This window comes from Battus philenor, unplaced genomic scaffold, assembly GCF_028537555.1.
Source record: "Battus philenor isolate CCGP_79_NKW_IND1 unplaced genomic scaffold, ilBatPhil1.0.hap1 SCAF_14, whole genome shotgun sequence".
In the NCBI taxonomy this organism is placed as follows: Eukaryota; Metazoa; Arthropoda; class Insecta; order Lepidoptera; family Papilionidae; genus Battus; species Battus philenor.
In genome coordinates, this window is record NW_027181676.1 from 15,059,641 (window position 1) to 15,086,302 (window position 26,662).

At 40.3% G+C, this 26,662-nt stretch overlaps 4 protein-coding genes across 7 annotated transcripts in view; 3 read left to right on the forward strand and 1 right to left on the reverse strand.

Moving 5' to 3' along the window:
• Positions 1 to 451: 451 nt before the first annotated feature.
• Positions 452 to 5,420, forward strand: Snx3 (sorting nexin 3). Its single transcript, XM_068777762.1, has 4 exons — positions 452 to 710; positions 858 to 953; positions 1,847 to 1,949; positions 3,877 to 5,420. The coding sequence occupies exons 1-4, from the start codon at positions 537 to 539 to the stop codon at positions 4,002 to 4,004; spliced, it is 501 nt and encodes a 166-aa protein (XP_068633863.1). The 5' UTR covers positions 452 to 536; the 3' UTR covers positions 4,005 to 5,420.
• A 726-nt stretch (positions 5,421 to 6,146) lies between these two features.
• LOC137918389 (cAMP and cAMP-inhibited cGMP 3',5'-cyclic phosphodiesterase 10A-like) lies at positions 6,147 to 18,617 on the forward strand. Its single transcript, XM_068761183.1, has 14 exons — positions 6,147 to 6,471; positions 6,934 to 7,032; positions 8,664 to 8,866; positions 9,442 to 9,615; positions 10,712 to 10,860; positions 11,802 to 11,971; positions 12,384 to 12,517; positions 13,081 to 13,196; positions 14,483 to 14,720; positions 15,135 to 15,290; positions 16,132 to 16,311; positions 16,989 to 17,087; positions 17,593 to 17,762; positions 18,186 to 18,617. The coding sequence occupies exons 1-14, from the start codon at positions 6,147 to 6,149 to the stop codon at positions 18,310 to 18,312; spliced, it is 2,340 nt and encodes a 779-aa protein (XP_068617284.1). The 3' UTR covers positions 18,313 to 18,617.
• Positions 18,618 to 19,443: 826 nt separating this feature from the next.
• On the reverse strand, positions 19,444 to 23,144 carry LOC137933758 (ashwin-like). Its single transcript, XM_068777795.1, has 3 exons — positions 22,971 to 23,144; positions 22,570 to 22,902; positions 19,444 to 21,563 (listed from the first exon to the last, which is right to left on the reverse strand). Exons 1-3 carry the CDS (start codon positions 23,049 to 23,051, stop codon positions 21,504 to 21,506), a joined length of 474 nt encoding a protein of 157 aa, XP_068633896.1. The 5' UTR covers positions 23,052 to 23,144; the 3' UTR covers positions 19,444 to 21,503.
• A 446-nt stretch (positions 23,145 to 23,590) lies between these two features.
• Positions 23,591 to 26,662, forward strand: part of LOC137918382 (popeye domain-containing protein 3-like) — a 41,559-nt gene continuing 38,487 nt past the window's right edge. For all 4 annotated transcript variants that reach the window (XR_011106690.1, XR_011106691.1, XM_068761169.1 and 1 more), the window contains exon 1: positions 23,591 to 24,408. Coding sequence is in view for 2 of the 4 variants with exons in the window: in XM_068761169.1 (XP_068617270.1) it covers positions 23,926 to 24,408 (483 nt within the window). In the remaining 2 variants the exon portion in view is untranslated. The remainder of the gene's footprint in view (positions 24,409 to 26,662) is intronic.

Consider the following 26,662-nt stretch of genomic DNA (forward strand, 5'->3'; position numbering starts at 1 on the left):
GTTCTTACTGTTAAAATCTAGGCTACATTAAAAATATACCCACAAGCTGTCCAAGCTTGTCAGACCTAGACACTAGAATCTGATCATCTGTGTAAATACTAATCTACATTTACATTGCTTGTGGCTTCCAAATGCTTCTACTATTTTAGATTAGTTTATTAATCGTAATTATGGTACTATCTTATACTTTAAAATACTGGATGTTGACTAATACTAAATTTACAATAAGATTTTTTGGAATCTTGATAGGACAATTCTTATAAGCCCAGTAAACCTATTAATTAAATTATATTAACAGCAATACAGTAATGTTTACATTTACCTCTTAAGCTGTTTTCTGCTTTTATGCTGTACTTATTTTATACAAACTACCGAAATTTTATTAAATATTGCAGCAAGGATTTTGATAGCTCTGGCAGCACTGGCATATTTATAAAACGTCAAATTTTGTTTCATTCATGTCATGTCAATTTCATTACCCTTTTGATTGTGGGCAGTCTGTTTAAGTTTGTGGTTGTTTATTTGTATAAGGCGTTATGATGGCTGAGGACACGACGGCCGATGCGACGAGAAGACTAAACGTAAAGAAACAGACGCTAGACGACGCGTACGCGGCGCCGGCGAATTTCCTAGAAATTGACGTGGTGAACCCAATGACGACGATGGGAGTTGGGAAGAAACGCTACACTGATTACGAGGTCCGCATGAGGGTAAGTAATGCGGGGAAGCGTCGGCGAGGCTGCCGCTTGAGACGCATCCGTGTGGCACCGACGTCAGGATTGAGTTGGGGGGCGTCTCCAGGGCCGCGACCGAGCGACGGTGACAAATATTGAAGCGGGTTCGTTTCCTATTCGCAGACCAACCTGCCCGTATTCAAAGTGAAGGAGTCCAGCGTCAGGCGGCGCTACAGTGATTTTGAGTGGCTCAGGAACGAGTTGGAAAGAGATAGCAAGGTGAGTGCCCTATCGTCCTGATATCGGTGCGGATTCGTTTCTTATCAGAGAATTAAATTAAAAACAATGCTTGATATGACTCATAGGTCCATGACAAATATTGTGCTTGTATGTCTTCAACAAAAGTGAAAAAGTATTATAAAATGTTGCAGAGCAAAATACCTTGTGTATTACTCATCATGTGGGCATGTCAAAATGAATATATAATTGTAGTCAGAGTTAATAGTTTCCAAGTTTATTCTAGAAATGTTGAATATGCATGTATATAACTATATGATTACAACTCATAATTGCATTAGCAAGCTGCTCTAATGGGATATGTTACATATGTCAAGCCACCAAGTAAACTGTGTGGGAGTTAATTATAAGACAACTGTTTGTTTATTTATTATTGAAATATTAGTTTGTATTTAGTTATTTTGCAATTCAGAATAAATTAAAACAAAATTGTCCTCTATGTGTAGGGATCATGTGTAAATACTTTAATCAATATTTTTGACATTTCCTTCTTTTTAAATTATAGTGGTGATAATTTTAAATTGTAAAATTAATAAAGAAATTATAATTATTCTCTGTAAGAATTATAATTTAATCCTGGTTGACAAGGTTCAGCTTTTATTTTAGCCGAATAGTAGAACAGTGAAGCATTGTTTAAATTATTATGCTGCAGCTATAGTCAATATAAAATTATAAACACTTGCATATTTACAATCACAAGGTTTTATAAAGTTTTATAGAATAATGTGAACTTTAAACATTGTATGTATTATCAATAGATAACAGGTGTTTGACAACATTGTGAATTTTGTATAAATAATGTCTAATCAAGGCAATGAAATGTAGACAAAGGTTATGTATGCATTATTATGTGTGAAATGTACTTAATATTGCAGATTGTAGTTCCACCTCTGCCAGGAAAAGCTTTAAAGAGGCAGCTACCTTTCCGTGGTGATGATGGCATCTTTGAAGAAGAGTTTATTGAGGATCGCAGAAAAGGTATAGCTACTGCTTTATTTATCTCTGTGGCTTTCATTGATTTATTTACTAAAGGTTTATAATAGGAAGTATTGAGAAACAGGCACATCTGCTGCTAATAGATAATATTAGTAAAAGACAACAGCCAGGTTTCTCATAAAATTTTATCTGGGCGATTTTATAATACAATAGATTACTTGTAATGACATTAAATAAACTAATAGGATGTGTGTCACATTATTATATGGCAGATGCATGTGTGCTTTTGTGCACATTAATGCACAGGTTCACTTTGGAATAAATGATGTGATCACCTGTGCTGAGTCATACATTCTGAACCCATGAGGTTACAAGCAGTGTGTTGTGGAAATCTATAACTTTCGACAATTTCAGTAAGGATTGGTTATTTGCTAATAATAACAAATAAATTAACTTAGGTAAAGCAAATCTGCACAGTTATTAGTTTTTTTCTGTTTACAGATATAGTTTACCTTTCACTTAAATGAGTGTCTTTTTAAGCAAAATATAATTGCTATTTAGTATATGGCAGTAATGAGATTTTCTTATTAGAATTGATTAAATTTAGATTTCAAGACTTACAGTAGTTCTTAAACTGGGCGTACCAGGATAAGGATAGGGTGAACTTTATTCACACATTTTTACATATTGTAATAGGACTGTGCAACCAGCAATCATTTGTTTAAAGAAGTATATTAACAAACAATGGTTGCATTTTGCAAGACAATTCTTCAAATAAAAAAGGTGTTAGATCTTATACACCCACTGCGAGGAATAGGCCGCCTACTAAGATCGTCATGATGACTGGTCCCATGGTGCGGGGATCATATCAATTTTTCGAGTTACGTCGGTGACCTTGGTTCTTCTTGTCGGTTTTAAGTTGGGACTACACAAGTCGCGCCTCCTGATTCTTGGTCGTTACTCGAGAATCTTTCGGCCCTAACGGCTACCATGTCCCGCCCTCTTACACTTCAAGCGAGCAATTCTTGGAAGTAATTCGATGATATTGGTTCTTCTGCGGATTTTCTTATTTTTGTAATGATTTCGCAGCGAAGCTCCGGGCATGACTCTCTCAATTGCTTTCTTTTGTAAGGCCAATAGTAAACAACTACGTCTTAGATTCAAAGATCCGTACTAGTTATGCAAGTGTCTCTTGTCTGTGACACGACAGTCGGAAATTATTTGGGTTCACCTGGCGAGGGTGCTGTGTAACGTTGACCCTGATGCAGCGCCGGTTTAATTAAATCTAATTAAAAAATAATCGCCGCCAATCACCGGACGGACGATTTCGACGCCACTGGCCTTATTTTGTTTGTTTTTGCTTGGCTTGTACGATCACGCGCGGGTTCGGTACCGCTGAGCGTGTCACGTGACAGCTGCCCTTCATTGCAACTATATTAATATTTAATGTAAAGCTTCCGGTCGACTGCGTGTGCGCTGTTATCAGATGAATGCTTTGAATGTATTTGTACATTATTGATTATTTTTATTTCACGGTAACTGAGGTGGAATAGCGCTCAATTTGCTCAGTATGTATGTCCTCTCCGTAAGCAAGCTGCTGAGAGGTTAAGAATAAGTTGTTTAGACGGACGGTTCTGGCTGCGGCTGGGCGGCCACGTGTCTGAGGTGACGATTCTGAGAGAGTCCAATCGCGATCGGTTCCTGTTATAGGTTTTTATTATGTCGTCGTATCAGCCCACACATGCCCACTACACGAATAATATAATGAATGTTGCCAATCAGTTTAAAATTTCTTTTCTTTTTGTATTTTATTACTTTAGTTACTGTAGTTCTTTAGTTGCTATATCACATGTATATAGATGTATGGTATGTCTCAAAGACGTACTGTCGTTTGTCAGGAAGTTTATTCCCACGAGCTGATGCTTGTCGGCACACCCGCTGAGCTGGTGCGTGTTGTTGTTGGTTGCAGGTCTGGAGGTGTTCATAAACAAGATCGCAGGGCACCCGCTGGCGCAGAACGAGCGCTGCCTGCACATGTTCCTGCAGGAGCCCTCCATCGACCGCAACTACGTGCCCGGCAAGATCCGCAACACATAACCGCGCCCTCCAGCAACGCTCGCCTCCGACATGGATGCGGCCGCCCTCCACCCGCTGCACCGCGGGACGCCGCCCCGCGCTCCCCACACCCGCACCCGACATCAGGAACATTGATTAACTGTGAAATAAACTAAATAACTTTATAACTAGAGAACTCTACGTATATTAGGGTAATTAAAAAAAAAACATACTTCAATCTCACAATATTCAAAAGTTTTACAAACCGCCTTCATTATCACCATGTCAGCCGATGGACACGGGCCTCCTCCAAATATTGGCACCGGACGCGGGCCCACGCTGCTCGCATGCAGCGACTGACCGTGACTTTGACTGTGTCGTGGGTCCAACCGGCGCGTCCACCGGCTTTTTCAATCTTTCGGCTCCAATGGTCATCGGTCAACTAACTACCAGCAAAAGATTAAATCATATAGAGATATATAGCTTATAATATGTCAAATATTATTTTAAGAAAGCTGTTTTTGTACAAGAGAAAGCTGCGGCTTTATCACGAGCTGTAACAGCTACCACCGTGCTCATTCCTTGTTGTCCACGTTGGTTGTTGGTCCACGACACCCTTACACTCCTCACTTATTCACCTTAGCGTGCGGGCTCCCAATGCTGAGGTAATTTGAGCATCTCATCTCATCCGCCCGGATCAAGACAATTGTCGGTCTGTGTTTCCCTTGCAGAATGTGACCTATAATCACTATCGGCTTAGTCATGGTACAGCACAGCTTCACTCACAAACTGACCTGCAGCGGTCCACCAGCGACCTGGGATTTCTCCCGATAGCGGATCTATGTTAGCGACAGTTTGTACGCACTGTTCTGCACGAAATTGGTTTTTGTTGGTAACTTCGCTTCAAACCAGTGATTTGATCACGGTTTCTGGAGCTGTGCTAATTGGATACAACGTGTCTACTTTACAGAAGTTATATTAATTGAGACGGATGACCGAGATGGTAGATGTACATGTTGCCTCAGCTCCCGGGCCCGTGCCCCGGGGGGACGTTCCATCAACATATCAGGATTAGTCAGCGCGGCCGGCGGCGGGGCGCCCGCGGCGACAACCGTCCTCGCAATTGCGGCCGGCGGGGCGACTCCGCTGGCGGCGCGCTACGACAACATTGTTGTGAACTAGTTGTCGTCCGCGAGCAGTGCTGCTGAGTGGATCAAGCTGTAATTTAGTGCACGCCGCGCGCGTGAATCTCACTCGTGTGTAACTTCGCTAATCGATTAAGTCATATATTTATTGTGCGGCCCGCGGGCGCGGCGCGTCGCCGTGGTTAGATTTAGTTTATTGGTACGGAGCGGACGGCGCCGCGCGGGGACGTCGCCCGGCGCGCGTCCTTTGGTATAGACTGTTTATACGTTACACTGTATTACGTTGATCATAATAGGATAATAAATAAATAAATTTGCTATCATGTGTGTGTTTGTTTTATTGAATTCTATCACCCCACAAGCTGACAGCGAACAAGAAATGATTCAATAACAACATGAGAAAATAAATGTCCAAAACGGAAAAATGTCCTTCTTATATTCTTGGGACAGTGGGACACTGCGTAACTACTGCTCGGTACTGCAGATGGGATATCAGCAGTTTACGTCGCACTAAACGCTGACCTACGTATCCGTATCGAGGGTCAGTTTCCCCAAACGACTTCAGCAGGTAAGTATGGCGTAGGTGCTTTTAAAATAAAAAACGGAAGGTAACAAATCTGAACATTAATAATGTACTCGACAACTGAACAGCGCGGCTGCCTGATACTTCAATTTAATATATCGTTGTTAAAAAGTTGTCTATTTTCGTCTCTTCCTTCCGGTCCTAAGTCCAGCTGTGGACGACCTTCTTTCAGCCGATTGAGGCCCATTGCAAGGTGCACGCCTCCCTGAAGATACTCCTTACTCGAATATATTACTATTACACATACGCGGCAATATTTTGTTTTAAGGAGGTTAAATACCTTTAAGATTTGTTAATAGATGGCAGTTTTGAAAACTACACACTCGCTTTTGACATAACGTATTGACATTCAAATTTGAACATTTGAAGAGGCCGATTGAAAACTAGGGCCTTGTTAGCTGTCATCGTCTCACAGCGCTGGAACTGGTGCAGTGCAGACGACCGACAGACCTCACCATGGTTGAACCGGGACCCCGGAATGTAAAGTCGGTAAAAAGCCGGCTGGACACCTTCACCCAGAGCGCAGACTTTAAGCGAATATCTACAATGACGAAGGTGCAGTCACACTTCCTGGTGCCGTCCGACAAGCTGGACAAAGTGACGCGCCGCGTGATCGCGCCCTACGCGCAGATCGAGAGGAAGGGACTCAAAGAGGAGGACGCAAAGGAGGGCACGTACCTGGACATCAGCAGATTCAACGTCTTCCTGGAGGACGCGGTGGACCTGGAATCGTTGCTGTACGAGACGGCAATGATGCTTAAAACTATCACCAATAGTTCAGGTAACACTAACTTATTAGCCAAAACTGAAGCGAAATTTACTCCATTTCGTTTTAATGGATTTTCTCTTCGATGACAAAACTGTTCCCAGGTAAGATATGTAATATGTTACGGAGTGAATGATTTCAAAATTAAACAGAAACCCCATTGATATGCGGTGTTATAAAGTGGTGAATGCGACAAATTTGTATTTTGTTTGACCTGTTCTTTTAATAGGCATTAAAACACATAATTTTTATCAATACAGACATGAAATAGCTTATGTTACATGTGTTTCATCCAGTTAAACATAAAATAAGTTTGCTTCAGAAGCAAAAGATTGATATGAATTAAAATATTGTAAGCAAGTATTGGTAAAGGTCCGCGTGACATATAATTTTTTGATCATGACTCTGCGCTGAGCGGTGTGTTGCCGCCCTGGTTGCCCGCGCCGCGAGCTGCGTCTCACGAGCTGTGACCGGCAGGCGTGTTCGTGTACACGGTGGACAAGAACAAGAACGAGATCGTGCTGATGACGCGCAACGTCAAGAACCCCGAGCGGCACACCGTCAACCTGCCCATTGGTGAGTTGTTGCTGCTGTTATCTTCAAATTTCTTCACAGCCAATCGATAACAATACTAATACGAAATCTCTTCTTGTTGTATGCGGAGTGCAATACGTACTAATATGATTCAGTTACGTAAGGCATGGTCGGGTAAGATTTCTAATGTATTCATAAACAAAAACAGATAATGTAAAACGTATAGGTCACTAAAAAGAACACAATCGAATACCTAAATCAGTAATTAACTCTGAGATAGCAAAGTAATGTGACAGTTAAAACAGATCTGTGATATATTGGAAATACAAGAGAGACATGTAAGAAGAAGTCTGAACGAAATGCTAAGAATGTACAACGTGACAGATATTGTGAAGAACGAAAGATGATGAACAGAAGAAAATATGAAGCACGAAAGAGGAAAATAAAATATAAGTCAAAACAAAACCATCGTATACTCTTGTAAACAAAGTCGCTGTGCCACGTGTAAGGATGAACGGGCGGTCCCCCAAGTCGAGGGCCATTAAGAGAAAAGCATGCGATGGATGTATTAAGATATTAACATTGACCGGGTCGTTTCTTTTTTCGATGACACTTTTACATTTCACTTTGGATCACTTGCGTACGTCACTTTGCCAGGAGAGCTCCGTCTGACAGTTCAAATTAGAATCAAATTGAACTCCTCTGCAGTAACATTCTCTAACACTACGCGACTCCCTTTTCTTTGATCTCTTTCACAAGTCATTTTAAAACAGTAGTTACAGCAATTCATTAATAAGCTGTATTACCAATTAAAACATCTCTACGCTGTCAAAGGATCATTTTTATGAAATGGACCTTTTCAATTGTTTGCGTCGTGATTTCGAGCCATTATAAGCGACTTTATTGTAATAGCTTTTACATTTGGACGCTTAGACAGGGGTCGAATGGAAACGTTTAGACAATCGTCATTATAACTTTCAAATATTTGCAAATAAAACCTTAACATTGCATTTTCATATTAATCAAAGCGGAAATGTCGACGTGTATTTACACAATGCCCAAATGAAAGATCAGCGAGCTAGCCAGCACTCGGTATAATGTACTGAATTTAAATTTTATTTTAATAATTTAAATTAAAACCAAGTAAATCAGATTTTCAAGTCCATCCAAAAATACATTACACTCAGCAGGGCGCACTGTACGCTTGGCGCAATGATCGGTGTAGTCTAGCAAGAGTTACGCAGCAGACTGATGTATGTGACGAGCATCATTACAGGCGCGACAGATAACAAATTAAAATTAAATTTTAAAATATATTATTTATATTAATCCGGATATTGAAAATGCTTATCTTACTATATTACCATTACGTTTGTTATTTATGCAATTACTAATTTTTGGATAGGATGTACTATACATTATTTGACAGCAAATGTGCCATATATCCCTTTAAAGCTTTTACATCTTTAACCATTTACCCCGTGTAATAAAAACCCGTGAGGTATTTTGGGTAGAAACACAAATTCAGCTGTACACCGTAACGTTAACTAATTCCTTCGTCCGTTATAAAGCGCTCTACATTTAATCACAGTCAGGTAATTAAACAAAACGCAAAGTTATCAAATAGTGTAATTTGATAAAAAATGTTTACTTGAAATTTGCTCAACACACAGAAGAGGGCAAGGTGGCCGCGGCGCACGTGGCCGCCACGAAGGAGCACCTGCTGATCGAGGACGTGCCGCGCGACCGGCGCTTCGCCGACGGTCTCAACTGGCTCAACGCGAAGGTGGCGCTGTGCGTGCCCGTCGTGAAGCCCGACGGCGACTGCTACGCCGTGCTCGAGCTCTACCGCACCAGCGCGCAGCCCTACGACAGCGTGCGTCCCTCGACATGACGCTTGCATAGCATTATACTGTCTGACATTTTGTTCAAATTATACAAAACTAATTTACTATTTATTTTTCAATCGACGTTGCGCTTTAGGCGCGGGTAGGCCCCCACTTGGTAGAACACATTGTCCACATTGTCAAAGCTGCGGGAAGTCGCTGATTCCTATCGAAATTAATAACGCGGCTCGTAATTTCATTATAATGTATTAGCGATTTTTATCTGCTTCCGTTCCCGCTGGTGGTGCGACATTCAGCGGCCGTCGAATATAGTGCGAACATTGCCTGAGGACCGCATCGAACTCTCCTGTCCGCCCAAATTCCCTGTTTTTTAGTCAAAATCAATTTTTCTACTTTGTTTTCTAATTTGCTAGGGCTGTCACTGAAGAACTGGAAGATTTGGTCTCAGTATGAATTAGACTGGATAAGTCTCGCAATCGAATGTCTTCTAAAATCCACAACAAGTGTTTACCGAGACGAATAAGCGTTTGCTTGCTGTTGGGTGCCGTGGTGGCAGGCCACACGTGCATGTGCTGGTGGGGTACGTGTAGTGCGTGTGTTGCAGAGCGTGGTGTGGTGGGCCGGCGGCGTGGCGTGGTGGGCGGGCGCGGCGGTGCACCAGGCGCAGGCGCGCGTGTCGCTGCAGCGCACGGCGCACCTCAACCGCGAGCTGCGCGCGCTGCTTCACACCTACTTCTGCGACCTGGCTTCCATCGACACCATGCTCACCGACATGCTGGTGACCGCCTCGCTCCTACTCTTGTTACATCAATAACTACTAGAAAGGAAAGAAATACTAGTGATATTTCATTTTATTAAAGCGCCTTCTCCTACCAGGACATTCAGCATAGCATCATAAGACGTGCGTCCGCAAGGTGAGCAGACTACCTAGCTACACGGCAGAAGTTGCTGGACGCGGCTTCCGACCAGTCCTGTCGGAAATATCTTAGAGAGGCCGCCTATGTTCAGCAGTGGGCGGCTTGCGGCTGAAAGGATGATGATTTTCATTCTTCACTCCAAAGCTTACCTCGAGGTTTTTCAGCCACAAAGCGAGTCTTCTGCCTGGTCACATATACATATATCTTGCGAATTCTGCAAAGATGGCATCATTACTCTTTACGCATCGCATGTGTAACGTATTGCTACTTCTAATTTTGCACTGTGCTCAAAAGCTCCTTTGTTTTTTGTATTTGCAACACTCTCATTCGGTATTTTAGCAATCCAGGATATTCTGAGTATTCTTTTGTGTCGTCAAATTTTAACCAATCATTAGGTGCTTGCTCACACTTTCAATGATTGTCCGTGACCGTACAGAACTGAAAACACAGCACCGTGCTAAACACACTCTAGTGGAGATACGAAGCGAGCGGTCTCAGAGAAGATGGATTATTATTAAGGAATGCTCTACGAGCTTGCTGAACGCGGTGCATTCAGCGCTGTTTGTTTTTGTTATTGACGATAAAGTTTAAATAAGTTAGAACGGTCAGTGACTGCCGCAGCACGCTCCTGTTTGATCTGAAGCTTGCCGGTGGTGTGATGAGTTCCCTCGTTCATACAGCGGCGACTGGAAGCTCGTATCGAAGCAGTTTTTGGATCCAAAATGACAAACGTATTTTGTATAAATTGCTCTACTTAATTAGCTGGTTCCTACATTTAGGAATTATATAGTTTTGCTGCGTTTTTATTTCCTCTGAGGATACATATCAATAGTTTTTTTCAAACTAATAACGCTTAACTGTTTCTAGAACCTTTGTGTTGCGATTTCGACAACCCTTTGTATATAATGGTATAATGAAGTCAGTGAAGTGATTTGGGGCATCCTATCCCGCACGCAGGCCATCATAAAGACATTCATCGGAGCCATGCGCAGCAGCTTCTACATCGTGGACCGCCAGCACCTGGACGAGCAGCTGATGGCCGACATGTGGGACGACGGCTGGCCCGCCGAGCGCACGGCGTTGCCCCGGAAGAAGAACAGGGTTAAGTGCGTGTTCCTTTGCACCGGCGGAGGTGTTCTGTTTAAAGCGTTTACTAATTTTATCTAAATATCAAGTACAATTGAAACCATACATAACCGCAGAATTAAGTCAAGTTAAGGATGAAGAAACAAAACAATTTTTCAATTTCCCATTCCCTAGTCTGATCAGAAGTGAACCACATTCAATACCACAGCAGCCAAAGCAATACACACAGTCGAAGCCTATCGCGGCTGACGTAACACAGTGCGTGACAAACTTGCTAAAGAGTCGCGGTTCTCGGCAGCGAAGGATACGACGCAAGCAGGTGTCTCAGTATTTTTTTTAGAACCTCCTTTGGCTCTTCGCCTAGTAAAAATGTAGCAGCTCAAATCGATGTCAATAACCGCGGCAATTTTTAAACATCTGCCGAATATAAAACTAAATATATTTATTGTAATATTTTTTAAAAAGAAATTGTATAAAATAAGATAAAACAAAATGGAAAAATTGAGGGAAAGAAAAACGAAAATTATCGATAGGAAGTGATTAAAATTTCAAGAAGCATGGCGACGGATGGGAGGCGATGCGTGAATGTAATGTAAACGAATGCTTCAAGGACGAAAGAGAGAGAAGGTGAAAATAGGAAGGTTTATGTCCCGGCCCCAAAAATGGGGGATGAGAATAAAAAAATATGATATATTTACTTTGCAATAATGCAGTATTATACCTTTGCCCTGTAATAGCTACGAGTAAATTAAAAACCATAACAGTGTTAGGTCACCTGCTACATAACGCAAACGAGCAGTATGCAAGCATTAACACATAAAAGCATAAAAACCTAGGATCACTTACTGTCTCCAGGGTAAGAACCAATATGTTATTGCAAAATAGCGCACTGCACTAACGCCCTCGCCCCGCGGCGCCTGCTTGCTCAGTAATGTATAGTAATTGATGCTCCGGTCACCAGCCTATCGCTGGAGCAGACCCCGGCTGGGCTAGTGGCGCGCACCGGCCAGCCGCTGAATCTGCAGGACGCCTACAGAGACCAACGGTTCGCGAAAGAAATCGACCCAACCACAGGAATGGTCGTGAGATCGATTCTGACCTACCCCATCAAGGATAAGAAAGGCGTCATTGGTATGTTGGAACTCCTTTCATTCTTCTGTTTGGTAATTGCCGAGCCAACAGCGCGGAGCGTTTCATTACAACCGCTCGTGCCGAACAATAAACAATCGACTGCCAATAACATCTACAGGCGACAGCTGGTCTTTGGTCGTCTGAGTACCTAATTATATTATTATTTTAAATTTAGAAGTAAACTACTTAGGAGTGGAAAGGACCTCTATTATTTTCACCCCGGGACTCGCGGGCTAGCAAACTGCCCTTAAAAATATTAAGGTTCAAGTGGCAGTACTGGAAATTTGGTATACTGTGACAACTAGACGTAATGCTAGTCATCGCTTCTTTAATGATAAAGTAGTATAAAAAATAAAATTATTTTTCATTCATCAATCAATTTAACCGATCGAATCAACTGTCTGGCCTGAAGGTGTGGTGCAGCTGACGAATAAGAACAACGCGCAGCCGTTCGACGCTGAAGACGAGTTGATCTTCGAGGTGTTTGTCAACTACTGCTCGCTCATCGTGCACTTCTACCACATGCAGCAACGCAAGCTCTATCACGTATGTCTCTGGATTTGGATCAGCATCCTACTTCTTCCCGTTTCACTCAATTTAAATTTCGGGGGTGGCTCGGCGGACACTCCTAACGGACACCGTTAAATGTGATATTTTTCATACCGGTCCAAATCCAGGAGTTGCAATTAAGCAGTGAGACATCCCCGTCAAGCCACGTCCTGCACACTAGGCCTCCTTCGGTCTTATTCCGAGACATTAAATCTGCGAAAAGTATCTCAGCGCAAGCCGGCTATATGTTATTCTAAAAATTATACCGAATACAAATCGTACATAATGCGGCTAAGACACGCTGGAGCTGGTACGTAGCTGCCACTTCAACCTTAATAATTTATCGGCCGCTTACTGGGTTAGTAAGCAAGTCTCGACCGGCGCAAAAATAATGCTGTTTTTATTTTTATACAAATAACATGTAACTTAGACTAACACAAGCACTCTGTCTGAAATGGCCATTTTATTATTTCGCACAACAGCCTTTTATTTCAATAAAGAGACAGGACTTCTCTACTCCTAAGGTATTCTTCTCCTAAAGACACTTAGTACTGTTCCAGGAGAATCTGAACAAGGTGTACTGCCAGCTGATGGAGCTGCACCTCAAGCCGTGCAGGCACGACCTCGACGAGTTGGAGAATAACTGCACGATCGTTCCGCCTTTCAACTTCAGAAGGTGAGATTGAACGTTTAGGTTGTTTACTCCTCTGTCGACTCAGTTTTTACAAAACAAAATTAGTTTATTGTAAAATGTTTTTTCTTTAAAAAAATGTAACTCATGTCAAACCAACAATTGATTCGCACAGGTTGTTACAAGCACTTACAAATCGTCAATCAACCTAAAATGTCGGTATTGTCAGTCCAAACTAGAGTTCTGCTGGGAAGAGCCGGAGAGAGACTCGACAGTTGCTCCTTACAAATGTAGTTTGATAACAAGTTCACGACAGTAATTAGCTTCTCGAGTGAGCATCAACAGTGTTTAGTTCCGCGCATTAATATCAGTATAGTATTCTTGGATGCAATAATACACAAAACCAACCGCAAGAATACCTATTTCATTTAAAAACTTCTCGCAAAGAATTCCAAGCTCCCATGCGGTAAATAGGTCGGTCTGCACGGCTTTTTTTTAATTTACAAATATTAACTTAATATCTGCAACGTTGCCCCCGAGTAACAAAGCCACTGGACAATACACAAAAGAGCAAACGTGCCTGGCTGCATCAGCGCGCGTAAGCTGTCTGACTTTTCGAACAGCGCAAGCTGCAGAGCTTCGTCTACTGGCAAAAGAAGTCAGATGGGTGCCCCGCTGAAGTTTCGAGTCCAGAGTTATTCTTAAAAATACTGCGGAGTGTACTAAATACTTAATAGTTTCATTATTGAGACTTAATTTAAATTCCTGCGCTCTCAAATTTGTCATTGTAAATTCAATACATTGAGTTTTATTTGCGTTTAATACTAAGTAATTGTTTACACCAAAGCCTAGTAAACCAAAGAAGTATTTGCTAAATTGCACCATTTACTTCTTACTTCATCACAATTATGTTTAAGATCTACTTTAAAAATTAAAGAAGTATCATCAGCAGGCAATACGATATCGCATAATTTGTTAATGTGAAATGGAAGAACGGCTGTTGTTGAGTTCTCTCAATGAGCCCACTTCGGGTAATGAGCTGGCACCTGCCTAGCACGGCTTCCTGCGCAGGCGGGGACGTGGTTGCGGCAGTATTACGTCGCTTGGTTTTACCAACTAAGCAGGGTCACACCGCGAATGAGAGGGCGATTGAACATTATGGATTGATAACTATCCCAATGGCCTAATTATAGTTGGCGGCAGAACCTAGCACTTAAGGTAGATCCACCGTACGGACCTGGTGTTCTTATACTTCTTGCCTTCTGGATGACCGAATTGCGGCGAAGGTTGTCCGCGTTGGGCATTTGCATATAAGTATATGGCGTGTGCAGCTTCGACTACCACATCAGCGAAGGCAACAGGGAAGACATGCCGGCGCTGGTGTGCCTCATGTGCGCGGAGATGTTCGCGCCGCGCGGCCTGGACCGGCAGCGGCTGGCGGACTTCGTGCTCACCGTGCTGGACTGCTACCGCGGCAACCCCTACCACAACGCCGAGCACGCCTTCTGCTTCACGCACACCATGTACCTTATACTCAACGAAAACCCTGGCTACTTCAGCTTTGTGGAGGTGCCCGCATTTTGATTAACATTAATGTGCCAAGTTATTAATCCTACCCGAAACGATTTGGTTTTTTAAAATCCTCTTAGCACTTTGCTTCTGTTAGCAACAAGACGGAGTAAACTCTCTGCGTAATAAAGCACTGTAATTTCTTTCCCACTCCTCGGCAGCGACACGGGTCCGTGCTTACTTTGTTTAGAGATGTGAAGGATACCAACTACTTTGTAAAGAAAAGATATATTAACCTAAACTCAAGTGTTACCGCGGACACGTGAGAACGTTGATTTATGAATTACTTACTGCAATTGATTCGGTTTCGAGGCCCACCAAATTAAATTTAAAGGAGTTCATTGGGAAACCTTTGTTCCATTCCGCTGTAAATGGTAAACGTTCATACGATACTGAAGTGGGTGTGCTTCCCAGACTGCCGCACTGATGCTAGCGGGTCTCTGCCACGACCTGGACCACCCGGGCTATAACAACAACTTTCTGAAGCTCTGCAAGCACCCGCTGGCGCAAATGTACAGGACCTCACAGTTGGAGAACCACCACTACTATCTGGCAAAGAAAATTATCGAGGTGATAATATTGGCACAAACGTGCTTTATTCAATTTTATAAAATAAATGTTAACTATAAGGATAACAGTAGGCTAAACTTTGTGTTGCACTATATTCATCAGACAGAGTTAATATAAAAACTTAGTTAACAAATTGATTTGTTGTAACGAGCTAAGGATGGGTTTACATGAAAGCAAAATATCAGTCTACATCCATCATTTGCACGATATGGACGTACTCTTTTGTTCATGCTTACGATTTCACATTTTTTGAAGGTAAATAGAAAAACCTTGCGATTTAAACCAGAACATGGGAACATGACTGAAAATGTCATGCAGAAACAGACATGACAGAAACAAAAATGTAACAACGAATCTGGTAATAACCGATAGCCGATAATTTTTCCATCGGTATAAAAATGATGGTTGAAAAATAGCAACACAGAATATGCACGTTGCAGGCATTTTTTTTACGAATGTAAATCACGCGAACTCTGCACGTAATTACAAGTTCCAACAAGGTGCATCCTTGTGCTGTGGTTGAATACAACACTGGTATAAAAATTAGTCGATTGGTTGCTATTAATAGTTGTTTATAGCTTATGCAGTTGATAGATGAGGAACAATAAATTCAAGTACTGACTGTTCGAAGTGGTATCGTATAAAGCTGTTACAATTCAACTCGAAACTCGGAACTTTGTGAATTGTGCTAAGAATAAATAGTATGACTGTAGAAGAATTGAAAATTGTAACACTCTTGCAAGCCTGATGTCTGTCCGTCCGTTACACGTATAAATAAACAGTGAAATATAAAAGTTCTATGTCGAATCTCTCCCGGATTAAAGCTGTGCTCCACGGACAGGACAAAAAGCTCCTGAGCAAGCTGGAGGCGGCGGAGCGCGAGGAGCTGATGGCGGAGGTGAAGTACGACATCCTGTGCACGGACCTGGCCGTGTACTTCGTGCTGCGCGCGCAGCTCGCACCGCTGCTCACCGACCGCACCTTCGACTGGGGCGACGTGCTGCATCGCCGCCTACTCAAGGTAAAGACGCGCGCGCGCACACATACACACAGGCAGTACATGCGCGCACGCTCATACGTATAGACACATCAAACACACGTGCACACACAAACGCACCCACAGAGAGAGAAGAAGAAAGAGATAGATTGAGATAGAGATAGGTAGACAGACATATATTACGCACGCACCCAAACATTCACAACGGATACAGTAAAGAATAGATTGGAAAATCTTCACAAAACGCCGACTAAGAAGGTGGTGACGAACAAGGCACAGGACGTGCTCAATACAAACATAACTACATATAATGTACTTATATTTTTTCAGTTTTACGAAACTTCCTAATAAGCACTCTGTTACAAAAATGTGGGCCAAATCGTGTAAGCGTTTATAAATCCCGTTTACTTTCTTGTTAAAGCAGACTGGTACAAATCGTGCAAGTTGATACCGGCGCCATCGCCTCGCAGACTACCGCCAATAGCTTGTCTACACGCGACAAATGGAGCTTTGTGGTTAAACATTCGTTTAGTGCTAGAATTATTCGTAGAACTATACAGGACATGGCGTGAATGACTCGTGTCGTCAAAATGCACTGGACACGTTACCTCTTGTGAACTCATTTTATACTTTAGTATCACGACGTATGTCCACGTGTTCGTTTGTCTGATACTGTGCAAGTGTAGTTTGGCGCTCTGCAGGGCATCCTCATGACGACCAGCGACTTGTCCGGCTGTTGCAAGCCGTTCGGTGTCGCCAAAGCAATCACGGAGTCCATCTATGAAGAGTTCTACAACCAGGTGATATTATAAACTTGCTGACCACATCTGTGTTCTCACCTATACTTAGTAAAGTCTTGCAAAATTCTTACTGTTAAGACATCAGCCTTATCTAAAATTAAACGTATAGGAAATAATTAATTCCGAGATCCCTTAGAATACGACAGCATATCAATTTTTTTATCTACTCATAAATTTGAGTAAACTGAATTATTCAAGCCCCTCGTGGAGGATAAAAGCCTTTTATATTACTGAATCATTAAAAAATAATAACAGCTATTATTATTATACTAAAATTGACGCATGACGATTGTTTGAACTGAGAACCAAAAGTAACTAATTATATTGGTTAAATGACGAATTTAGCCGATGGGGTTTCAAGTTTTTTCCGGAAATCTCGGTGTTCGCGAGGTTGCAGCTGCAGCGGGCTCAGTTTAAGTAAGTTATTGTATAAAGGGTCGGCGCGCGCCTGTTCTGCATCTCGGAATATAATGACCATTAAGTAATGTCCATTGGACTGATCCAGGGCGATCGCGAGCGCGCCATGGGCTACACGCCGTTGAGTATGATGGACCGGCGGCGGCGCATCAACCAGCCGGCCGAACAGATCCAGTTTCTGTCCGTGGTGGTGCTGCCGTGCCTCATGCTGCTCACCAACATCTTCCCCAACACCTGCCAGCTCATGGACAACTGCAGGCACGTTGCTCAGTGCATCCTCAGCTTCCCACTTGCAATATGTTATCGGTTATCTTACGCAGTTCATAACATTTGCGGCGCATACGTTTTAAACTTTTTTTAGTAACATTCTCTATGCTCCTAGATTTCATGTAGAAATCTATAAAACCGACCTTGTACGTAAATAAGTGTCGGAGTTACATTAACGCCATCGTCAGCCGCGCATCGGAATGGAATATTCCAAAGAAATATGATTCTATAAACACATCGGGCGAAAGAGACCGCTCTACAATTTAATTTATAACGACGTTGCCTATAAAATAGCAGGACCTTTGCACTGCTATTTATTCTTCTCTAGTATTTCATATGGGCCACTTTGAAATCAATACGCACACGGTACGAAAAAATATTTCAAACATTTTAACGGTGTGTCTTGTGAAACAGGGAAACTCAGGAGGCGTGGCACGAGGAGATCGAAATGCGCGGCATGAAGCTTTGGAAGCAGGACGAGTCCGTGCCCCCCAGCCGCAGCCGCGTCCTGCTCAAATCTAAATCCGAGGATATTGTCTAGCGGCCAGCGCGCCGCACGCCCGCTCCGCGCGGTAGCTCTGCCGTGGACTGAGGAGCAACCTTTACATAATTGTATCACAGGACGTAACCTCGATTATACATGGCAGATGTTCTATGCAGCCCTATTTTCACTATACACCACAGTACCGCTTAAATGGAGGTTTATGTAACCGTCAGCCCAGCCTGTTCGTCGCCATGGTGACAGCTCTCCTGCGATGCCAGGTTTTCCGAGATAGCTGCATCGTGGGTCAGTTGCCCTAACAGTTCTTGTGTAACGAGTTTTAACTTTATTTATTATTATTTTTATAAATTAATAATATAATTATTAACAGATAAACATTTTGATTGGATGCATGAGTTTAATTTCCTTGTCTCATTGTTGTTTTAAAACTTGTATTATGGTTGCCAGAAGTTGTATTGTGGAAACCAAGGGGAACGCTTATGCAGTTTTATAGTCACGGCGCTGGCATTGATTGAGGGCGCAGTGTATGCTGCCCGCAAAGAAACAGAATTAGTCATATTTAACATATCACTACACTGCCCGTCCCGGTACAGTAAAGACTATCAATCTTTCTCGGGTGTGCAGTTAACTTGTGTAAAGTAGCGGTGGGCTTGATGTTCGAACGATCAGTAACTAACATAGCCAACGGCAGAATATATTGATCTAATCAAAACTATGAAGGTTATATTTTTTTAGAAACTTCATGTTTGTCACAATATGAAATCATTTTTAGTTTTTGGCATCGTGAAATAACCATTTGTTCGATTTTACGAAAGATAATTAAGCTTTGCGTTTGCAAACTGTTTAAGGCATTCTAAAACATAAATAATGTATTGCGAATTCGACGTGATGGACATATATACAGGTGTAAAAAAGTTATGCAAAACGTGGTTTAATCTAAACGCCTTCAACGCAATGAGCTTCCACGGTCACCATATACACACACACAAATGCCAATAAGGCTACAGTGACCTTCCAAAAGACAGTCCAGCGCCGAATACTTCTAGGCCAGATTCGCGTTCAAGATTGTTAGCGAGTTAGTGGTGCTAATGCGGTGTCGATGTCATACGTTTTAACAAGTGGATTGTGCAGTTGACACATTTATGATGGGTTTTCAAAATAAAACAAGTGTTATGATTCAATTCTTATCATTAGCCAATATACACATCCAGTTCTTTGAACACGGCGTGACATGATTGTCCAATTGTGACTAATGCCACATACAACACAATTATCTATTATTGTTACATGTCATAATATAATTCATTAAAAAATATTTCTCAGCTGCCAGTATTATTAAAACAAACCCTGATACACATTAAATATAAAAACACTCAATGGATTCATAGCACATATTCTTCACATCCCAAATTTATAATAAATCAAATGTAAATAATTCAATGCAAATAAGAAATATAGATTACACGGTTCGTTAAATTCATTTTATACGACACACACTCATTGTGCAGGTGTTAACAGTTCTTTCTTTACACACACTCATTTACAAACAACTTATAATCACATGTAATAAATCATGTGTCGGAACAACTTTTAAGTAATGAGCACAAAGTTTTTAACATTATTTTGTGAGTTCACTTCTTGCATATACTATAAAAAGTTTGTGACATAAATTTTGCTAATACCATAATACAAATAGTCATACATACCATATAACAAGCCAGAATTCATTAACATGTAACTACAAAACTTTCATTGTTGATATGTTCATACAATCACTATTATTAGTGATGGAACATTTAAAAATTATTCCACTTTGTCAAATATTGTATAAACAAAGAGGCCATTGGAAGAAGTTTGGAAATCATTAAGTTTTTTAGATTTGATTTGTGTCCATCTACTATTGCTACATGTGACAGATACAATTATTATCTACAAACTAACCATTCATATAAATATTGCAGACGGAGACAGACATAATAGAAGCACTCACTGCCAGTTAAAAACTCTTAGAACTGTTTTATACAGTGCCATGTACATAGCAGATTTATTAATATAGTTGATGGCAGTGTTTTGAAATTTCTGCAAGCATAGCTTTCTGTACCAGTAGCACGGTACTGTTCATGCTTTCATTCATACCTGTTATCAATATACACAGTGGTAAGAATAAATCTACCAAACTCTCAAAAAATTTTCTAAGTCTTTCTTAGTTATGATATAATTAATATAATTATAATCCACAAAGTACAAATTTATTTGTTTTTAGAACAGAGCGGAACAAGTTAGTAACAAGTGCATAGTTCATATGAAAGGATCAATGTATAATTGAGAAAGCTGTTTACAGAGAGTAGGAAAATGGATAAGATTCTTTCATGTTTCTCTCTGCTCTCTCAATTTTGGAGTCCACTCAACATGCACAACAAAGCTAGCAGTCAAGTGGACTGTTGTATAAGAGAAACATGTCAAAAAGTGCTAGAGCACACTGGCTGGAACATTGTATTTATTTCAATATACAAAGTATTTGAATAGTCAGAATCTATTCCGAGTTCTATGACCACAAGGCAATCAATCAATAATCCATAGTCCACTGCTAGGCTTAATGCATGGGCTACTGCTCTTACAGTGAAATCCTTTGAGATTAGTGGAAAGTTGAGGCAAAAGTTAATATGTAAATATCATGTCTAATGTAGAGTTTATGCAACTGGCCCTGTACAGAAATCTCATCAAAATATCCATCAACATTAATTAGCGTTGGTGCCCTAAGTGGCGACCAGAGGACAGATGTGTCATGGGTTGCCACCCCACTAGGTGGTCCAAGAACTAAGTTCAGATTACAAGAAGTAGTAGATAGAAGAAGTGCAGGAGCAGTCATCACAGAGATATTTGGAGGAGGCCTGTGCCTTTCAATGAGAGTCTATTAGCTGATATGATGTTGATGCATCAACAAAAGTCAATGATGTATTGTAAACTATATTGTGTATGAGAAAAAACTTGCCTGTTACCTGTAATTAGATTTACATAGCACTTCTCAGTCATCCGCACCAAATAATAAAAAAATTAATAACTAATGATAAAGAACCTAATGATCTGTGTACCTGAAAAATTTGTACCCTAACCTAAAGGACAGAATCCGGGCTGCACACATGCATGCATGCTTATTGAACATGATTTACAAAGGAAGTTCCTTGTACACAATATTTTCAGTCTTTTCCTAATTATTAATAACAATTACTTCATGGCCATAATATTGGTTTCCTTTCCTTTTTGTTCGGAGGGGCTTCCGGCACTGGTGCCTGAAACAAGTTATGATTAACCATTTTAATAAGAGCACTTACTGTGGTTGCTGGACCAACAACACAGTTAAGGTTGTGCAACAAAATCAGTCACTGCGGCAATCTTTGGAGAAGGCCTGTGTGTCGCAGTTGGTGTCTATCAGCTGATATAATGATAATGATGAATACATGTGCTTACATTTAGTATAATTCTTTAGTATTTAGATACAACTTGATAAACTATAGCTCATAATTTCAGCCATATGACACTCATTACTGGACTTGGGCTTCTACATATTTACAATGAGATCAGCTGTAAGAGGTCTGCATCTAGCATTTTCCGATAACTTTATCAAGGTTGCCTGTCCACCTTGTGACATTCTATACTACACTTGTCAGTCCATGGTCTCCACTCCAGAACCTTCAGGCTCCAGCAGCCATCAGTTCTGCACTATATGATCAGGCCACTGCAACTCGGATTTGCTAATCCATTTGGCCATATGAGTTACTTTTTTTGTCTACACATCTCATCGTTATTGATCCAATATCATACATATATTCTCTTCAATGCCTTATCCATAACTCGTTGGTTAACTTTGAGCTAACCGAGGAGGACTGAAGTGTGAGAATATGTTGACATACATAGAATACATATCGAATGTAGAACTTTAGGTCCTGCCAGATATGATTGCACCTACAACTTAAATATTTCCATTTTTATTTTAATTTTCCATTCAAATTTCAGAATAAAAACAATGAAACACTAGAAAGCAATTGTCTAACTTCTATTTTTATAAAAGTTATCCTTTCCATTTCACTTGTAAAACTTAATTCTTTTATCAATAATTTGCTGTCCTCTGCCCACTTTGTGTGATATTTCATGATATCCATACATGATAACTTTTAACAAGCAAAATTAATGGTATGAGATTCCAGGAGTATTGTGAAAGTAACTAGCTACCTAGTGTAAATGTCTTATCTATAGATAACATTGAATGGGTTAATTAACATTATATAAATAACTTACATTATCAATTGACATTTTTCTTTTGAAAAGATTGATGTCGTTGGTAATTTCTACTTTATTATCTAACTTAATCCTTTTCATGTGACCCGACAACAAATCTGGTGGTGGTTTTAATCTCTCCGTCACTGAATGTCCCAGCTTTCGGTTGTTATTGTCGTTATTCAAGGTTAGTTTTGGAGAACTCTCGGGACTCATGTGACGAGATCTGTTCAACATTTTTCCTCGTCCTGTGTCTCGATATTTCCGTTGTCCGTAGGGAACACAGTAATGGTGAAATAATTCTAACAGTTCGTCTCTGGGTAAAACTGCCATATTCGGCACCCTCAATTGTCTCTATAAAATGTAAAATAATAATTAGCGAAATGTTTGAAATTTGGTTATATTTAGAAAAGTAGAATCACCTCTTGTATAATGGCCATAAGTTGCTCATTTGTCAACAGTTCGGGGTGCAGTAACATGTCACAAGAGACGTTAGTCATCATTGGAACAACGCACGATGTCTTTTAGCAACATGATTTACTCATTTTAAAAATTCTTAGGAGTTAACAAAATATTTTTTTTTGCACAAGTGCCGCCATAATAAATGTCAAACCTGAACTGTCACTGTCAGTGAGTAAATATTTTATTCACTAGCAGCATATGATAGCACGCTTTTGACAAATTTGATCATTTACAAAAAATAACGAAATAGGTAATAAAATGATTATGATCAATTATTTAATTTATAACGATCAAACATAATTTTTACTTTGAGCACAAGAATTTGGATAAAACTTCCATCTTTCTTAACTTTTATATTTACCTTTATTTGATTAATTGAACAGTTAAAAATACATTTATGTGTTCAATTAATAAATCAATTTCATATAAATAAAAGCATATTTAATTATAAAACCGTTATATATCAAAAATATCGATTGCCTTGCAATTTTCTTGCGACTCTGTAAATCACTTTTGCTATTTGTCGTCTAATCAGTTGTCAAGCATTGCTGTTGTCATTCTGCGGGCTTCGGTTGTTTGCTTCACGGATTTTTTACTTATTTTATTTTAGACGTTTGAACGGCTTTTATTGACATACTTTCCTGCCTATTTTAATATTTTGTGATTAAATCATTACCTCTATTAGTGCTTTTACGTTGTTAATATTGTTAAGCATTGTGCGGTTGATTTTTAATCGTTTTGCACAAATTATCAAGAAGAAAATAAAAGTCATAACGTGTAAATGCCTTCATGTTAGAGAGAAATATACTCGGGAGAGCCGTGCTTAAGTATTAGAAGACAACGAGCAAATGCCAAGCGTCGTCAAGAGCACACCGATGCGAGGAACCGATCGGTATTGTGTTGCTCGGAGGTACTATGCTGTTTATCAGTGCCTTGGCAATCGGCATGATCACCGGGCTGCAGAATGCTACGACCGAGGTGTCGACGACGGACAGTGACGTCGCCTCCACCACGGAAGACATGGGCCTTTTGGAGCCAACTAAGCTGCCGTCGCCCGCAAGCGACTCGGTGAACGTGACGATCCACGAGCGGCCCTCCATGTGGGACGTTTACCTGCACCACTGTCCCAAGTGGCGCCCCGTCAATCACATATTTTTCCAAGTGGCAAATATTTTCTTCTTGCTGTCGTTTCTGGCGCCGCACACGCCTTCGGGCTTGATTTGGTTGCGAGTGGCGTTGATCCTTGGCTGCGCCTTCTCGGGCATGTGGGCGTGGAGTGTGGAGTGCTACTTGGACGCGGTGCTATGGAACAGTGCATTCATTGTGATAAACTTTGTGTATTTTGCTGTGCAGTTCTATTTGTTGCGGCCTATCAAGTTCCATAAGGACATTGAGGAGGTGAGTGCCACCAAGTTGATTTGGATGCATAGCATACATTCTCTCATATATTTCTTTTGCCACATATGTCATACCAAGAGAATTGAATAAATGTAGCAAACTGTTTTATCATTTGAACTTAGTCTACCCTTTCACTGTGACTCTACAAGGGTATTAAAAATGTTTGACTGCACAATAACATATTCTCTGTTTAACATGCAGCAGTGACAGCAAAGGCTATATTGTAATTAAGGTTCCTCTGTTTGCAATAACTTTTGTGGTCTTAATATCATTAAATCTTCTGTTATCACTGAAGAGAAATTAACTTTATGAACAATGAACACTTTATTAGCACAAGTTGGGGACAATTTATAATTTTGATGCAAATAAAATGCAATTGTTATTTTAACATTTGATGCTTTATGCTTAGTTCATCATATTCTGTTTTAGTTAAAGGTGCTTAATCAATTCAGTTAGCTTAACTTTTCAAGTATGTTTGTAACAAGATAATTATTCATGAATAATACGGCTGTTAGCTTTTTGGATCTGGCGCAGCTGTTGCTGATAAAAGACAGCAAGTCACTCAATAACCGGTCATATCAGTACATGATTATGTAGGCTTAACAATGCTAATAAAGTCTTGGTAATGCTTTGTTTTAAATGTAAAACTAGAGCCTGAAAATGAAACAAGATAACAAGGAACAAATTTTGCAAAATATTCAATGTCTGTTTGAAAATTCATTCAAACAGAAATTAATTTAAATCTTATCCTATTCACAGTAGTATGTATAGCTTAACCATACACAACACTCTGGAGGTGCCTATTTCTAAACTGCATACTTTTTGTCCGCTAATCATTATTTTGCAAGTATACTGTATCATTTAAAATGGAAATAAACTATTATAACTAATGACACATCTAATGAGACATCATCTCTTATATCAAGATGCATGCATCAGTGGATTAATAAAGTATTTTGAATCACAAGGCTTCTATACCCTGTCCACATATTCACCTAGTCCATCTATATGTTTATTTAATTTATAATCTTTTTTCAATATCACTTATATTGATCATTTGTATACACAAAAAGAATAATGCCAATAGAGCTCAATTTAAAAGAAACTACAATCAAATTGAGTTGACCTATAGTGAAAATGCTTCAACTTATATAACATGTCAAGTGAGTTGCTAATGCAGTCGGATCTGGAAAGAGCCTACAACAATTGATAAAAATGATTTAATCTATTTACACAACATTGCAACTTTTAACAGAACTCTTATTACCTATAAATAACAACTTATTATTATCATTTTTTTGATATATTTTATTTTTGGCAGATCATAACATGGGATCAGATGCATAACATGGGAGTTTATAGTAAAAGTATATTCAGTTCTCAATAAAAGGGTTACATACTTTATGGAGTTTAGATGATCATGTAACAAGTTTCTCTTGTCTCCAATTAAAATATTCTTCAAGAATAGGTTTTGTTTATTGAATTACTCTCAGAGTAGATACCACAGAGTGTTATTATGAAACACTCTGTTTAATTTGTATCGCTGTGTTATTTTTTCAGTATTGCCAATCTTCTTACAATTTAGGCACCTGTATCAATAACCATTACAGCCATTCAGACAACCCGTACCTAATTGTAAAATAATAAATGTTTCACAGGCAATTTACAAGGCAATTGTTACAGAAAGGTTTTCAAGGCAAATCTAGCCTAAATTGTTTTTCATGACCCACTGCACAATTAATATAATCTTCTAATATTTTTTTGAATAATTAAGGCCTGGATAGGAAAGCGAGTGAACTAAACTTATTATAAGCATCATCCTAGCCATGGGATGTCCACTACTGGACCTGCTCTGTAGATTTCCAATAATTTTATTCTATCTTCAAAACTTAACAAGGTCATCTGCCGATGTTGCGCTTGCCAAATAACTTATGTAACAACAAATATTTCGAGCCCGCGGAATCTGCAAATGTAATTTAGGCAGCAGATGGCAAAGTCCGGTCCAAAAAAACAGACAACGTCCAGTGGAGGTGAAAACCTTGATTTCTCAAGCAATGAAGAGCTAATATGTAGAAACATCCACTAACACATCCCCTCAGTGCAGAAGAAAAGCTGCAAACGCGGCTCAACGCATCGTCATTACAATGAATTTAAAATAATTGATATGAGACAAGCCGCGGCTGCAGCTCGTTGCTGCGAGCAGTTCCAATAACACGAGCGCTGGTCGCGCACAGCTGCGCGCTGCCGGAGTCTA

What these genes read in the sequence shown, in the direction of transcription:
- Snx3 (XM_068777762.1), top strand. Translation starts at nt 537, where the DNA reads ATGATGGCTGAGGACACGACGGCCGATGCGACGAGAAGACTAAACGTA. An exon ending in AGTTGGAAAGAGATAGCAAG is followed by an intron (nt 954 to 1,846) that starts GTGAGTGCCCTA and finishes TTAATATTGCAG; the next exon opens with ATTGTAGTTCCACCTCTGCC. An exon ending in TATTGAGGATCGCAGAAAAG is followed by an intron (nt 1,950 to 3,876) that starts GTATAGCTACTG and finishes TGTTGGTTGCAG; the next exon opens with GTCTGGAGGTGTTCATAAAC.
- LOC137918389 (XM_068761183.1), top strand. Translation starts at nt 6,147, where the DNA reads ATGGTTGAACCGGGACCCCGGAATGTAAAGTCGGTAAAAAGCCGGCTG. An exon ending in GCGCGCAGCCCTACGACAGC is followed by an intron (nt 8,867 to 9,441) that starts GTGCGTCCCTCG and finishes CGTGTGTTGCAG; the next exon opens with AGCGTGGTGTGGTGGGCCGG. An exon ending in AGCAACGCAAGCTCTATCAC is followed by an intron (nt 12,518 to 13,080) that starts GTATGTCTCTGG and finishes GTACTGTTCCAG; the next exon opens with GAGAATCTGAACAAGGTGTA.
- LOC137933758 (XM_068777795.1), bottom strand. Translation starts at nt 23,051, where the DNA reads ATGATGACTAACGTCTCTTGTGACATGTTACTGCACCCCGAACTGTTG. An exon ending in TTATGGCCATTATACAAGAG is followed by an intron (nt 22,903 to 22,970) that starts GTGATTCTACTT and finishes TACATTTTATAG; the next exon opens with AGACAATTGAGGGTGCCGAA. An exon ending in GAAAAATGTCAATTGATAAT is followed by an intron (nt 21,564 to 22,569) that starts GTAAGTTATTTA and finishes AACTTGTTTCAG; the next exon opens with GCACCAGTGCCGGAAGCCCC.